We start from the raw sequence: 15,672 nt of genomic DNA, 5'->3' as shown, positions 1-15,672 counted from the left end.
CAGTGAATACAAGAAAATCCCCCCTTCTGTTCCCATCAGCAAGTTCAGCAAGTTCCCATAGGTATAAAACAGATTAGAGAAAAACAATAATACCTCAGCCTGTGCCTCCCCTCTTCCGACAGAGACCGGTACTAGACTACACTCCCTTCAAGATAGCAGTGGAAGAAACCCGTTGCCCTTCTATTCTCATGAGAGTGAGACAGATAAGAATACAATACTATTCATTGAGCTACACAGCTATAACTAAATCCAAAACGGCTAAAATATAAATTGAAACTGAAAAACAATGTTAATAACTCATCAAAACGCAGTTGGATGGAACGAAGTTTGAACGAAAAGATGAACGGTCACTGTTATTTGGGAGTTAGGAAGGAGAGCAAAGAGTAGCAAAATCCAACAGGACAAGTCTGGTGATGTGAACCTGCCGGTGTGCAGAAATGGCAAATCCCGGTCCACAAAGCAAAAAGCCTGCCACAGTTCGGCTTTAGCCCTTCGTGCTAGCTAGCTAGCTAGCTAGCTCCCCGGCGGGTAAACAAGCAACCGATGTTTGTTGGCATCTGTAACATACCAGACCAGAAAGTCCCTCTGAATTCTTGTTGAAAGTCCAAGTTGAAGTCCGGACTTAAAACTGACCTGCAATTTATCGTTTTAAAACCTTGCATATGTTAGAGTAGACAATATTTGTATTGTACTCTTTGCGTGTTCAATTAACTGAATGGTGAGATTCTGGTGAAGAAGTCCCTTTGCAAAGGTATAATTATTCAGAAGCTTCTGATCACACAAAATGAAGACACTCAAGCCGTGTTCCGTTCAGATTGTGTGTGCCGCCTCCTCTCGCACATCATTATTTATTGAAAAGTGAGTGAATACGAAAAGTCTCCTCTCCCCTCCCATGAGTACAAATCAGATTAGACTTGAACAATAATAAATCAGCCTGTCCTTGGACTCTCTTCGACCGGACACAGACTGGTACAAACTCTACTCCCTCCAGATAATATAGAAAATAAACTTGTTACCCTTCTCTTTCCCAGGCAAGAGAACAAAGGACTATAGATTGGCTTAACATATGAATTAACTGTTGTCTTGTATTTATATCTTTATAACTAATATCCAAAACGGTTAAAATATAAATTGAAACTGAAAAACAATGTTAATAATCCAACACATACAATATGAGCCAATCCAAACAATTCTGTAACTCAAACAATGAATTTCAGTTTTTGCTGCCAAGGGTGACACAATCGGACCACATCGGGTTTACTCTGTTCATTTTTGGTCCCTTAGTAAATTAATTCATCATCTCGGAAGTGCATTTTATATTGGATTCGGTGCAGCCTGGATACAAAAGGGAATTGCACCTTCTTCCATCTAATGCAAAGGCATTTATGGATTACACCTGTCACTATATAATTTTTTTTTTGTAGTAAAGAAATTATTGGATCATTTTCTGCATCACAGCTGATCATCTCACAGGAAGTTAAAATGATAATGAAAGGACAATTTGTAGTGAAACTGTCTGGAAATGATGACATTTCTATCAAACGAGTTGTGGCGTGACCTTTCCCATCCGTAGAACCGTCTGACTTCCTGTATGCTGATGACCACTTCCACCCCCTCGCTGCAACTTCATTAGCAGCAACAGGTGCACTGGGGAGAGGGGGGGGGTGCTAGGGGGCGTGCCCTTCGGAGCAGGGGGGGGGGCTCCCGCCCAGCACCCCCCCCCCCCCCCCCCTGCACCTTTTTTGGGCCACAACCCCGACCCTCACCCCCCGCTTCACGGCAGTCAGTCGGTCAGAGTGGAGCACGGCGTGAGCGCCCCAGGAAGAAAGCTCGTGTCCCCCCCTTTTGTTGATCTCTTTTCAGCGGCCACCATGACGACGCTCGAGAGCCACATGACTTACACCGTCCACCATGAGCAGACCTACATGACACAGGAAGATGACTGGGAGCGCGACCTGCTCCTCGACCCCGCCTGGGAGAAGCAGCAGAGGAAGGTACCTGCCTCCACCTGCACTTTGTGCGTGCGTGCGTGTGTTTATGTACGTGTGCGACTATTTTAAAATCATCTTTCATTTTTATAATCGTGTTGACCAAGAAAAAGTCTTTCTCTTGGTGCTCCTGGCGCCGGGCCTTGGCCGTGAGGATATTTTCGGCCTTGGAACTTTCTCAGTGTTGTCTTTCACTTGGTCCTCCTCCTATGACACCCCCCCTCCTCCTCCTCCTCCTCGCCTTGCCAGGAGCATCTAAATATAATCTCGCCTTCAGCCTCTGTCCACTTAAAACTTGACTCAACTTTGATTTGTTCACTTTTTGGGTTGGGGGGGGGGGGGGCACGAGTTGCAAAAGGGGAGTGACGTCACGAATACTTTTTTGCACACCTCATTGGTGACTAATTAGCACACCTGTGAACTGCCCCTGACTAACGAGGTGTGGGTGCTATTAAGTGTCCGAGGCGAGGGGGGGGGGGGGTTTGTATGTTTTGCTTCACATTGCAGACAAGATTAGCCAAAGTGGCTAAGAGACACCAACAGATGGTTTCACTTCCTCCTAAAAATACTCTCCATCCTACCCCGGCCGGCCTCCTTGCTCTCCCAAATGTCCAAAACCACCCGCTTGCCCGCCCGCCCACATCCTCCATCTTGAAGTCAGAAGTTGTGAAGGAATGGACAGGAAGTCCAGCAGCGACCAGTGGTGTTTGTTTGCTTTAGAGGAGGAGGGGGGCACGGGGTGGTCAAAGACCCCCCCAGTCAGTTTAAGTGACCTAAACATCATAAAGAGGTGTGTCAGCTGGTTGGGGGGGGGGGGGGGGGTGACCTCATTGCAAGACTTGAAAAAGCAACAGGTGTGAACGATGACTTCATACAAGTTTTAGCAATTAGCTTGCTAGCAGGGTTGGCGAATCCAGATCCACAAAGTAAAAAAGCTGCCACAGATTAGCTTTAGCCACAAGCGCTTGTTCTCAACAAGTTCGTCTCCACCTGTTGATTAGAAGCACCTGCGGCTAAATCCAAAACTGTTTTCAGGGTTTTTTTACTTTATGGACCTGGATTCCCCAACCCCCCTGCTTTTGCTAGCTTAGCAGGAGTGTTTGCGCGCACTCGTCATCCCCTCGATCCATTCCTTCCTCTTCGAGCTTGCCTCAGGGAAGGAATGTCGCCTTCTCAGCTGTCTGCCGGTGTCCCATAGCAACCCGATTTAGCCTCGGCGCATCTTGCGCGCGCGCGCACACACAACTTGGCCTAGTGGCCCTGAGAGGGCTGGATTAGGAGTCGATCTAAATTTGGGCATGCGTGGCAAAAGGAGCCCCCCGCACCTGCCAGGACCCCCCCCCCCCTCCCCCTCCTCCTCCAGGGAACTTGCATCAAATGCGAGCCGGGACTCTACCAGTGACCTCAACTCGGTGTCATGTGACACCCTCAAATTGAACCGCAGATCATGCTGTCGATTTGTCAAACTTGATCTTGACGCGGACCAAAACGTGCACTTGACTTCATCTCTTGTCTTCTTGTCAAATGATCCCCAAGTGGCGGGTCGCGGAAGTGTAATAAAACAAGGATGGTATCAACACGGGACGTTTTGAGGTTAGCAACAGGTGTCTTATGAGCGACACATGAGGAAAAAGGAGAGATACAAGCGACATTTTGTGTAATTCTATGTCATCAAAGATCATTTGGGAACGATACTCTTCCCGGTCCACTTCCTGGTTAGGACGTGTTCAAAGCCTTCAAGTCAATTCCATTACAAAAACTCTCATACAGAAAATTGTAGAACTGGTCCAGGAGACACAGAATCAAGGTCCTCCCGTGGCCATCTCGGTCCCCAGACCTCAACCCCATTAAAATCCTCATGAAGAGGAGCCCGGTGAGGTCGCTGGATGATTGAGAGAGGTTGTGCAAAAAAACCGGAAATGGCTGGAATGGTCCACGAGTCGTCCTGCGTTCTCCGAGAAAGACGCTTGCACAAAAGTAGTCGTGAGCTGGGTTTCAAAAAAAGAGGTTTTCCTATAAATTCATAAGAACATTTTCTTTGTATCTTACTGTTTTCTGAAAGACGGGACATATCGCACTTTAGGATCATTCAGAATGTTTTTAATTTATGTTTACAATGATTGATTTAGAATTATAAAAATATTTCCATCTCATTATTGCGAATAAACGAAATCATTTAACCAGTTACTGCCGCTGCGAAATGTAATTTCGAATTGAATGTTTGTGGCGTTTTTAAATCATGTCCTTGATATTTAAGAAGAATTGATGTTTCATAATTAATCAATATCGGATTGAATTGAATCCAATCGCAAAAATCAATCAAGTGTTGCTGTAAAATCGCAATAATTAATAAAAAAATAAATAAATAATCTATACTATTTCGAAAAAAGCACATTTAAATCAGGGATGGCAATAAATATTATGGATGTAACAATAACGGCAATATCGTGATATCACAATATTAAAACTGCTACAATATATTGTCATGTCACGATATTAAAAGTCAGATCGATTTCCGTTTGTGCAGTTCGAGCATCCTTTGGCTCTTGTGGTGAGTTTTTTTGGTGCAGTTTAATTTTAAATTTTTTTTTTATATTTTTCATTGCTGTATTGTACAAAATCACAATATTGTGTATGTTTATTTGTAATTTTTAGTATGAGCTTATTTTTTATATTGTGACCTTTTTTTTTGTATCGCCAACCTCCCACCCAATATCGTGATAATATGGATATTGTTACATCCCTAATAATTTTAGAGGCCAAATTACATTTTCCTTTATTGCTCCACATTTGGACGCGCAGAATCCCAACCGTGTGTATTCTCTGCATGTGTGTGCGTGTGTGTGTGTGTGTGTGTGTGTTAGACGTTCACCGCCTGGTGCAATTCCCACCTGAGGAAAGCCGGCACACAGATTGAGAACATTGAGGAGGATTTCAGGAATGGCCTCAAGTTGATGTTGCTTCTGGAGGTCATCTCAGGTAGGCGCGAAAAGCAGCCGGGCCTCGTTCCGCTTTGGTCTCGCGGCAACGTTGACTTTGCGTGTGCGCGCCGGCAGGCGAGAGACTCCCCAAGCCAGACAAAGGAAAGATGCGCTTCCACAAGATCGCCAACGTCAACAAAGCTCTGGACTTCATCTGCAGCAAAGGCGTGAAGCTGGTGTCCATCGGCGCCGAGGGTGAGCGGGGGTGGCGCGCCGCAATTGTGACCCTCCATAAGCGATGGTCGTCATGTGTGTGCGTGTGCGCTCGCAGAAATCGTGGACGGCAATGTGAAGATGACCCTGGGAATGATCTGGACCATCATCTTGCGCTTTGCCATCCAAGACATCTCTGTTGAAGGTGTGTGCGATGACGCGCGCGGGCCGCCAGAACGGAAGACACGCTAGCAGTTAGCTGCTAGCTTATGTCGCAACAACGGAAACTCGAGCCTTATTATGCGCTTTGCGTCCGTGCAGAGACGTCCGCCAAGGAGGGTCTGCTGCTGTGGTGTCAGAGGAAGACGGCCCCCTACAGGAACGTCAACGTGCAGAACTTCCACATCAGGTGAGATTACGGCGTCCGATCCCTTCGGCGCCACTCGGCACCCTTTTTTGCTTTCCGTCCTTTCATGGCTTCCGTCTCGCTATCACAGTTGGAAGGACGGCCTGGCTCTGTGCGCCCTCATCCACAGACACAGACCCGACCTCATCGACTACTCCAAACTGAGAAAGGTGCCTCCTTCCTTCCTTCCTTCCTTCCTTCCTTCCTTCCTTCCTTCCTCCTTCCTTCCTTCCCTTCCTTCCTTCCTTCCTTCGTTCCTTCCTTCCTCCCTTCCTTCCTTCCTTCCTCCCTTCCTTCCTCCCTTCCCTCCTTCGTTCCTTCCTTCCTCCCTTCCTTCCTTCCCTCCTTTCCTCCTTTCCTCCCTCCCTCCTTCCTTCCTTCCCTCCTTCTCCCTTCCTTCCTTCCTTCCTTCCTTCCTCCCTTCCTTCCTTCCCTCCTTCCTTCCTTCCTCCCTTCCTTCCTCCCTTCCTTCCTCCCTTCCTTCCTTCCTTCCTTCCTCCCTTCCTTCCTCCCTTCCCTCCTTCCTTCCTTCCTCCCTTCCTTCCTCCCTTCCTTCCTTCCTTCCTTCCTTCCTTCCTTCCCTCCCTCCCTTCCCTCCTTCCCTCCCTTCCTTCCTTCCTTCCTTCCTCCCTTCCTTCCTTCCCTCCTTCCTTCCTTCCTCCCTTCCTTCCTCCCTTCCTTCCTCCCTTCCTTCCTTCCTTCCTTCCTCCCTTCCTTCCTCCCTTCCCTCCTTCCTTCCTTCCTCCCTTCCTTCCTCCCTTCCTTCCTTCCTTCCTTCCTTCCTTCCTTCCCTCCCTTCCTTCCTCCCTCCCTTCCCTCCTTCCTTCCTTCCTCCCTTCCTTCCTCCCTTCCTTCCTTCCTTCCTTCCTTCCTCCCTCCCTCCTTCCTTCCTTCCCTCCTTCCCTTCCTTCCTTCCTCCCTTCCTCCCTTCCTCCCTTCCTTCCTTCCTCCCTTCCCTCCTTCCTTCCTTCCTCCCTCCCTTCCTTCCTCCCTTCCTTCCTTCCTTCCTTCCTTCCTTCCTTCCTTCCCTCCTTCCTTCCCTCCCTCCTTCCTTCCTTCCTTCCCTCCCTCCCTCCTTCCTTCCCTCCCTTCTTCCCTCCCTCCTTCCTTCCGTCCTTCCTCCCTTCCTTCCTTCCTTCCCTCCTTCCTTCCTTTCCTCCCTCCCTCCTTCCTTCCTCCCTCCTTCCTTCCTTCCTTCCTTCCTTCCTCCCTTCCTTCCTTCCTTCCTTCCTTCCTTCCTTCCCTCCTTTCCTCCCTCCCTCCTTCCTTCCTTCCCTCCTTCCTTCCTTCCCTCCTTTCCTCCCTCCTTTCCTCCCTCCCTCCCTCCCTCCCTTCCTTCCTTCCTTCCTCCCTCCCTCCAGTCGAAATATCTCCATTCCTTGTTACAGTGCACGTTTGTTGCCCTTAGGACGACCCCATTGGCAATCTGAACACCCGCCTTCGATGTGGCCGAGAAGTTCCTGGACATCCCCAAGATGTTGGACGCTGAAGGTGAATTTGAATGTTTTCACCGTTTCCAAGTCGTAAAGAAACCCTTCCATGTGCCATATGACCTCGCAAGAAAGGAATCTTGTGTAAAAACGATTTACCCTTTTCTTACGCTGGATTCATAATGACTTTTTTTTTGTAGGAGCCCCAACACAGCAAGTTTTTGTGATTGTTTTCAATTCAAGTGACTTTGGAAGCCCATTCCTGCCAGTAAAACAAAAAATAAAATTGAGTTGTTTTTTTTTTTTTACTGTCAGAGGTCAGTTTCCGGCAGTGGGAAGAAAAAAATTGGGTTTTTTTTTTTCCCACCGTCAGAAACCCCCCGTTTAAATTTCCCTCTTATTGTCAGAAGCACTGTTAGTTGACCTTTTCTCGAACCTCCATGTGGCGTGCGCAAGCCATCCATCAGCGAGCAAAGTGAAGTGGTTTATATGAAGACCATGTCGCACTCAACGGGAATCGAAAAGTTGATTTTATGAAGGTATTGTATAATTGTACCATTTTTTTTTCTTTTTTTTTTTTTTTTTTTTTTAATTGTACTTTGGGGGGGGGGGGTGCTCAAGTGGAGAAAAAAAATTCCACTTTTTTTACACCCCCAAAAAAAATCAAACTTTTCCCACTGGCGACGGTGGTTTATTAGGGCTGCGTATATATATATATTTTTTATTTTATTTTATTTTATTATTATTATTTTTAGAGGGGGGGGGAGTAGTATATAAAATGAAATGAAAAGGCAGAATGAAGAAGGATTTATTCTTGATTGAAACTTTACTCGTCATACGCGGCAGCGAGAGCGCCAACACTTCCTGATCCCCGATCAGCTGACGAACGCGAACCAATCAGAAGCGAGCATACTTGAGGTCAATGCAAGTGAATGACGGAGAGCAGCAGATTCCACACATCAACTTCGATACTTGTACAAAAAAATAGCAAAATGTGTAAATAATAATTCTGTACAAGTAAATATACATTTGAACAAATGACCAAAAAAATGGTGGGAATGGGCTTCCATAAGTGAGCGATAGTTGTGTTAAGGTCATTAGGCTCACTGTCAAAATGGCCTCCAGATATCGTCAACACGCCCAAACCTGACGAGAAAGCCATCATGACCTACGTGTCCTGCTTCTACCACGCCTTCGCCGGTGCCGAGCAGGTGAGACTTTGCGCGCGGGAAGCGGGGTTGCGCTCTGGCAAGCCCGCAAACGTCTGACGGTGCGTCCGATCCGCTCTTTTTTGATTGACAGGCCGAGACGGCCGCCAACCGCATCTGTAAGGTTCTGGCGGTCAACCAGGAGAACGAGAAACTGATGGAGGAGTACGAGAAACTGGCCAGTGAGGTGAGAAACATCCAGCGGCGTCCGTAAGCGCGTTTTTGTCTTGGCGGGGGGGGGGGGGCCGTCCTCGGAAGCAAAATGTCTCGTGTGACCCGATGCGCAGCTCCTGGAGTGGATCCGCCGCACCATCCCTTGGCTGGAGAACCGCGTGGCGGAGCAGACCATGCGCTCCATGCAGCAGAAGCTGGAGGACTTCCGCGACTACCGCCGCGTGCACAAGCCGCCGCGCGTGCAGGAGAAGTGCCAGCTGGAGATCAACTTCAACACCCTGCAGACCAAACTCAGGCTCAGCAACAGACCCGCCTTCATGCCCTCCGAGGGCAAGATGGTGTCGGTGAGCCCGCGTCTCCGCCTGCGCCCGCGCGCACGCCATTGCGAGCGACGCCACGGTCACTGGTGGGCGCTGTCTCCGCCCCCCCCTGCAGGATATTGCCAACGCTTGGAAGGGTCTGGAGCAGGTGGAGAAGGGGTACGAGGAGTGGCTGCTCACAGAGATCCGCCGCCTGGAGAGGCTGGACCACCTGGCCGAGAAGTTCAAGCAGAAGTGCGCCATGCACGAGTCGTGGACCTCAGGTCGGTCGCGTGTCTCTCCGCTAACGTTATTTTTTTTTAGTTCAGTGGTTCGCAACCTTTTTCAAAGTGACGTGTGGAAAAAAAAAATGTCAGCCGAGTACGCCCTAATTAGCGCAAAGCATTTCTGATGGGGGGGGAAAAAAAGGGACAATTTCGCCTGCTTGACTTTTGGCTCGTCTCGCCTGCCTTTTCATTTAACTCGGCCAAGAAATGTGTTTATTAAATATTGCACACAAGTAATACACTTTTTTTTTTAAACTAAGCATTTTTTAAATAACTAAAACGAATAAAAACGAACAGAACCAGCCTGCAAACAAATTAAGATCCATCCATTTTCTGTACCGCTTGTCCTCACAAGGGTCGCGGGGGTTGCTGGAGCCTATCCCAGCTGGCTTCGGGCAGTAGGCGGGGGCACACCCTGAACTGGTTGCCAGCCAATCGCAGCCAATTAACTCTTTGACTGCCAGACGTTTTCAGAAAAGGGATGCCGCCAGTGCCAGCCGATTTAAGCATTTTGACTGATTTTCAAGGTCCACAGAAAATGTTCTGTTTGGACTATGGAAACACACGTACTACCAAATGAAAGATTGGACTTTCATCTTTCATCAGAAAAAAAGAGTTTGTTTCTACCTTATTCCGTTCTTTAGTAATCAACAATAGAAAATGGTTAGTTTCATCCGATTTCGCTTGTTTTGAACTCAAATACGGAGAAATCAAGCTTTTAGTGAAACGATATTATTTCATGCATTCTAGTGAATTTGACACTTCTTTTTGTCCATGAATGATGCCACAAACACCTAAATAGTGCTTTACTTCTATAAAACACTACCACCAAGAATGAAAAAGTGTTTTTTGATAGCAAAATACGTTTATTTACATTCAACAGTGTAACAATTTGACAACAATTTGGCAAACTATTTACAAATGTGTGCAACTGTGGTGCTATTTACAAATATGTGGATGTTTCAACGACAGTTTTTCTTTTTGTAACACTCTCCTGCGTGCAAAGAGACGTAACAGCATTTGCACAACAGATTGCCTCTTCGCGTGTGCCACTTTCTTGCAGGCCGTTTTTTTCCGGGGAATAGCAAGTATATACTGCAGTGTGTGTCAAGTCTAATATCAGGATCATGCTACGGTTACGTTACGGTGGTGTTACGTCTCGCTTCCCCGTGTCCTTCAGTTGCTATACCGGGTGGTAGGAGATCCATTTTATCCACTCCATTCATGGTGGCATCGTAGTCCAGAAACAGTGTCTTCTCCGTGATCAGACTGTACCCGCTCCTCCGATGAATATGCATTGGACTCGGGGTACTCTTCATTGTCCGATCGAATGTCCGCTTGTGCAGCTCCGCGTTTTCCGGCCTTAGCAGCGCTAGCCGCGCTAGCCGCGCTTTGCCGATGAGGCTTACTACTTGTTCATAACAGTCACGCCAAAGCTTCCAACTTTGGCGTAGAGCTCGTTGTCATCTTCTTCATCATCATCAATCTGCATTGGTCGATGCCAACTCTCCATCGCCCGATCGAATGTCCGATTGTGTAGAAGTACCCGGCCGGCTATTGTGCGCGTTTTCCGGCCTTAGCAGCGCTAGCCGCGCTAGCCGCGCTTAGCCGTGAGGCTTACTACGTGTTCATAACGCCAAAGCTTCCAACTTTGGCGTAGAGCTCGTTGTCATCATCATCGTTGACATCAATGCGCTTTTTAGTATTGATTGATGCTTTCCGTCTTTGAAAAAAATGCTCAAGCTGAGCTGCTTGTAACCGGTTGCTTGGTCAAGCCATTGTGGCTTGGATCAGCCATTGTCTCCTCAACACTCTAGCTCCGCCTCACGTCTTCTACTGACGCCCACGGTGGGCGGCCCATCCAACCTTGTGCAAAGAGAGTCATCGCTGCCCTCTAGGGGCCAAAACGAGTCTTTGACTAATCAGATCAGCCTGATTCTTTCAGCACAGCTGCCCAAGGCTTTCCTGCACCCGTTTTTGAAAAAAAAAAAAAAAAACATAGGGGACGTCTTTTAACGTCCTCGGCGCCCTTCCCTAGGTTTATGCTAAACGTTTTATAACGTTTATGGCAGTCAAAGAGTTAAGATGAACTCTAAAAAACAAAACTCAAAACGAACAAAGCAAATTCCCGAACTATAATAACCTCGATAACAACGTATCTCGACTTGGTTATTTCCACCCCCGACGCGCGTGACGCAACAATGCGGTTTCAGGTAAGGAGGACCTGCTCTCCAGGAAGGACTACGAGTCTGCGTCTCTGATGGAGATCCGAGCGCTGATGAGGAAGCACGAAGCGTTCGAGAGCGACCTCGCCGCTCACCAGGACCGCGTGGAGCAGATCGCTGCCATCGCGCAGGAGCTCAAGTAAGGCAAAAAGCCCCGCCTCGCGCCTTGGCGGAGGTCGTCTTTTTCCGTCTTAATAGCCGTCCCATCTCCGCGTGCAGCGAGCTGGACTACCACGACGCCGCCACCGTCAACGCCCGCTGTCAGGGCATTTGTGACCAGTGGGACAACCTGGGCACGCTGACCCAAAAGCGGCGGGACGCTCTGGAGGTACAAAAAAAAGCCGTCTCAAGGTCAACCGTGGGCCGCCGTCTCTCGTAACGCGGGACCTCTCGGCAGCGCGTGGAGAAGCTGTGGGAGACCATCGACCAGCTGTACCTGGAGTTCGCCAAGAGGGCGGCGCCCTTCAACAACTGGATGGATGGCGCCATGGAGGACCTGCAGGACATGTTCATCGTCCACAGCATTGAGGAGATCCAGGTGCCGTCGCTCTTCTTTTGTCTTCGAACCTCCGGCGATTGGTTGGAAGTGTTTTTCATGGCTTTGACCCCGCCCCCAAACCCCCGCAGACCCTGATCACCGCCCACGACCAGTTCAAGGCCACGTTGCCCGAAGCCGACAAGGAGCGCATGGCCACGCTGGGCATCCACACGGAGATCCTGAAGATCGCGCAGACGTACGGCATCAAGCTGTCCGGCATCAACCCGTACACCAACTTGACGCCCCAGGACATCGGCACCAAGTGGGACACGGTGAGTCGCGGGCGGGCCGGCGCCGTCCGCCGCACGTGACGACGCTCTTTGTGACCACGTGACGCGGGTGTGGTGCAGGTCAAGCACCTGGTGCCCCTCCGGGACCAAATGCTGCAGGAGGAAGTGGCCCGACAGCAGGCCAACGAGCGGCTCCGGCGCCAGTTCGCTGCCCAGGCCAACATCATCGGTCCTTGGATCCAAACCAAGATGGAGGTAACGCTGGCGGCCGCGCATTCTCGCGATTCTCATTTAGTGCGATTCAGAATGGATTTCAATTGTCCCAAATTCGATTTTTCTTCCATTTATTTTATACCGCCTTGCCCTTGTTTGTGTGCCTTTATTGGGAGCGCCGTTCATGTTGTACACGATTTGGCCACTTAGGGGCAGTGCGGTTCCGTGTGTTAAGTCGTAGCCACATTAGAGAGCAGAAGGAAAACGATCAAGTTATTCCAATAAAAGTAGTTTTTTTTTGCCGGCGAGTAATGTTAACACGCACTCCTCAAGCGTTTTGTATGAAAAGTCGTTCCTTTTTAGCGGCGCGCTAATTAGCATTCGCGAGTCCGACCGGAGTCGATCACGACGATCGTTTGCACGTTATAAATTGAAGCAGAAACCATTTTGAATCGATTCTGAATCGCATTTTGGTGAGATTCGCACCCGGGTCCAACCAAACCCGGGCGGAGCCGCCCGCTGATTGCTTGTGCCGCGTCGCGGTTCACTCGGCCCGCAGGAGATCAGCCACGTGTGCGTGGACATCGCCGGCTCTCTGGAGGAGCAGATGAACAGTCTGAAGCAGTACGAGCAGAACATCATCAACTACAAGTCCAACATCGACAAGCTGGAAGGCGACCACCAGCTGAGCCAGGAGTCGCTCATCTTCGACAACAAGCACACCAACTACACCATGGAGGTAACGTGACCGTCCGGGTGCGAGGGCGGCGCCAGCGGCGGCGGCGTACGCGCTCCTTCCTTTTCCCTCACGCCGCGCCAATCCCTCCGCAGCACATCCGCGTGGGCTGGGAGCAACTTCTCACCACCATCGCCAGAACCATCAACGAGGTGGAGAACCAGATCCTGACCCGCGACGCCAAAGGCATCAGCCAGGAGCAGCTCAACGAGTTCAGGGCCTCCTTCAACCACTTCGACAGGGTGAGGCCGTTGCGGGCGCGAGCGGCGGACGGGCCAGCTCATTTGGAGATGTTTGTCTTTGCAGAAGAGAAACGGCATGATGGACCCGGACGACTTCCGAGCCTGCCTCATCTCCATGGGCTACGACCTGGTGAGCCTCAACCGGTACTCGGGGCTCGTACCGACGCGCGTGTGCTCATTAGTGTCTATGTGGACTAGGGAGAGGTTGAGTTTGCCCGCATCATGACCCTGGTGGACCCCAACAACACCGGCGTGGTCACCTTCCAGGCCTTCATTGACTTCATGACCCGAGAAACTGCGGAGACCGACACCGCCGAGCAAGTCATGGCCTCCTTCAAGATTCTGGCCTCAGACAAGGTTCGTTTGTTTACTCCAACTTACAATAAGCATGTTTCTGTTCTCTTCGATCGATGATTTCATCAAATAATGGGATTGGTTTCCATGACGACGGAAAAACAGCTCATTGCTTGACTGCAGTACAACTTGCAGCCTATGGAGGGTGCTACTGGACATTGTGCAATGGCCTTTTATGTACTCTCAATTGGACCTTGGGACCTGTTTTTGTGGTCCACATATCCAATTTAGTTGACTTCCCACTCCGCAGCCCGAGATTATTTAATTTTGGGTCAATTTACTCAATTGAGTTGACTTCTCTCCCCCAGCTTTAGATTTTTAATAATAATAATTATTATGAAATTACCATATTTGTGGTCAATGTACTCAATTTAGTTGCCTTTTTTCCTCCAACTTTAGATTTCTTTTTTTCAATAATTATGAAAGGACCAATTTGTGGTCCATTTATTCAATTTACTTGATCCCCCCCCCCTCCCCCCCCCCACACACACACACTTTAGATCTTTCTTTTTTTTCAATAATTAATAAATGAACAATTTGTGGTCAAGTTATTCAATTCAGTTGAAAGCTTTAGATTGTATTCCTTTTTTTTTTTCAATAATTATGAAAGGACCAATTTGTGGTCAACGTTTTCTGCAGCCCGGCATTATTTGAAATGTCACTAATTCCGAAATGGCCAATTTTTGACTAACCCTTACTCAATAAATCATCCTATCATACGATTGACCAAGAACCTCCCCCTCCCCCCGAACCTCCCCCTCCCCCTCCCCCATTCAGAGTTACATCACAGTGGAAGAGCTGCGCCGGGAGCTTCCGCCCGAGCAGGCCGAGTACTGCATCAGCCGCATGACGCGCTACGTCAGCACCGACAGCCCGTCCGGCGCCCTCGACTACATCTCCTTCTCCAGCGCCCTCTACGGCGAGAGCGACCTGTAAAGGCCGAGCAGGTGTGGCCGCTCCTGCAACTCGTGTTTGTTGTACTTGTGCAGCCGCCTGTTTACACACACACACACGCACACACACACACACACGCACGCACGCACGCACGCAGTGGGTCTGGAGGAGGGATCATAGCAGTGATGTGGTCAGAAGTAAAGCATTGTGGGTAGCTACAGGTGTAAATAAAGCGGCACAGGGAATGATGAGAAGAAGATCCTCTTTTTTTTTTTCTTTTTTTTCTTTTTGGGAGTCTTAACGAGATGCGGCAGGAAGGTTTTTGACGGGGCTGATGTGTGACCTTCGACTGTGCCCCCTCCTCCAACCCCAAATCGACACCAAAAGCTTTTGGAAACAACAAAACTTGAAATAAAAACTTGTCACATTTGAACCTTCACTGCACACACACCACCTTGTCTCTCTTCTTCCTTTCGCCGTGTGTGTGTGTGTGTGTGTTCTTGTTTGTGTAATCTTGCGAGGACCATATTCCTGGTTTTTACTATTATTGTGGGGACACAAAAAAATTTTTTTTGCATTTTGCAGTTTTCTTCTCTAAATTGCTTTGCTGACATGTATTTTTTTTTCATTCATTCATCTTTTTTTTTGTTTATATAGTTTTGAAAAAACGAGTCCACCATGAAATTGATCAGTTTCTCTAATTTTGCTAGAAATATAATTTAGTCAAATTAATATTTTTTTTAAGGCTCGATTTTTTTTTTTTTTTTGCAGAGCAGTTATGTGAATCAATGGCTTATTTAAAAACAAATCATTCACTTTCTAAGTTTGGGGAGCATTTTTATTTTTGCAGGTTATCCCAGAGAACGGACGCATTTTTCAAATTACACAATAAAAACTAACAAAATAATGAATAATTGGCTTTTTTTCAAATCACATTGTGTATAGCAGCAAACTTTGTTGTCTAGAAGTAAAGCTAAATTGATTTGAACAAAGTTTTGCTTTAATGTAATTTTATAAAACAGAATTAAAAATTATTTACGTATTTATTTGACGCATATGCAGCTACAAAACAATTTAAAGTACAAAAAAACTTCACTAATTTCAGTTGAACTTTTTATATTTAAGCCTTTAATTTTATTCTGCCTGACTAATTGAAAGTGAAACAACAATCTCCCAAAAACTCAAAAATATGAATTAAAATCCGTTATACAAAAAGTGTGCGTATTTTGGGGTCAGCATCCAAATGACTTTTATATTGTAAAGTACGTCAGCTTTGAGGAGCTGATCTGGTTTCTTTTGTTGGAAAATATCTTG

The 15,672-nt window shown here is 48.0% G+C and overlaps 2 protein-coding genes across 2 annotated transcripts; both read left to right on the top strand.

Annotated features, from left to right (window-relative positions):
• The first annotated feature begins 1,750 nt into the window (after positions 1 to 1,750).
• Positions 1,751 to 5,679, top strand: LOC147159130 (alpha-actinin-2-like). Its single transcript, XM_086059019.1, has 6 exons — positions 1,751 to 1,994; positions 4,853 to 4,967; positions 5,045 to 5,174; positions 5,241 to 5,327; positions 5,444 to 5,531; positions 5,620 to 5,679. Exons 1-4 carry the CDS (start codon positions 1,872 to 1,874, stop codon positions 5,323 to 5,325), a joined length of 453 nt encoding a protein of 150 aa, XP_085915145.1. The 5' UTR covers positions 1,751 to 1,871; the 3' UTR covers positions 5,326 to 5,327; positions 5,444 to 5,531; positions 5,620 to 5,679.
• On the top strand, positions 5,617 to 14,808 carry LOC147159129 (alpha-actinin-3-like). Its single transcript, XM_086059002.1, has 16 exons — positions 5,617 to 5,698; positions 6,937 to 7,019; positions 8,084 to 8,169; positions 8,261 to 8,353; positions 8,454 to 8,684; positions 8,776 to 8,923; positions 11,140 to 11,290; positions 11,371 to 11,479; positions 11,549 to 11,689; positions 11,779 to 11,961; positions 12,040 to 12,174; positions 12,692 to 12,871; positions 12,964 to 13,110; positions 13,175 to 13,240; positions 13,309 to 13,467; positions 14,242 to 14,808. Exons 2-16 carry the CDS (start codon positions 7,004 to 7,006, stop codon positions 14,398 to 14,400), a joined length of 2,004 nt encoding a protein of 667 aa, XP_085915128.1. The 5' UTR covers positions 5,617 to 5,698; positions 6,937 to 7,003; the 3' UTR covers positions 14,401 to 14,808.
• The last annotated feature ends 864 nt before the right edge of the window (positions 14,809 to 15,672 follow it).

The sequence above is a fragment of the Leptonotus elevatus genome, chromosome 17 (assembly GCF_054856555.1).
Source record: "Leptonotus elevatus isolate MCC_2025b chromosome 17, RoL_Lele_1.0, whole genome shotgun sequence".
Classification (NCBI taxonomy): domain Eukaryota; kingdom Metazoa; phylum Chordata; class Actinopteri; order Syngnathiformes; family Syngnathidae; genus Leptonotus; species Leptonotus elevatus.
This window is presented reverse-complemented; position numbering and strand designations above follow the sequence as displayed.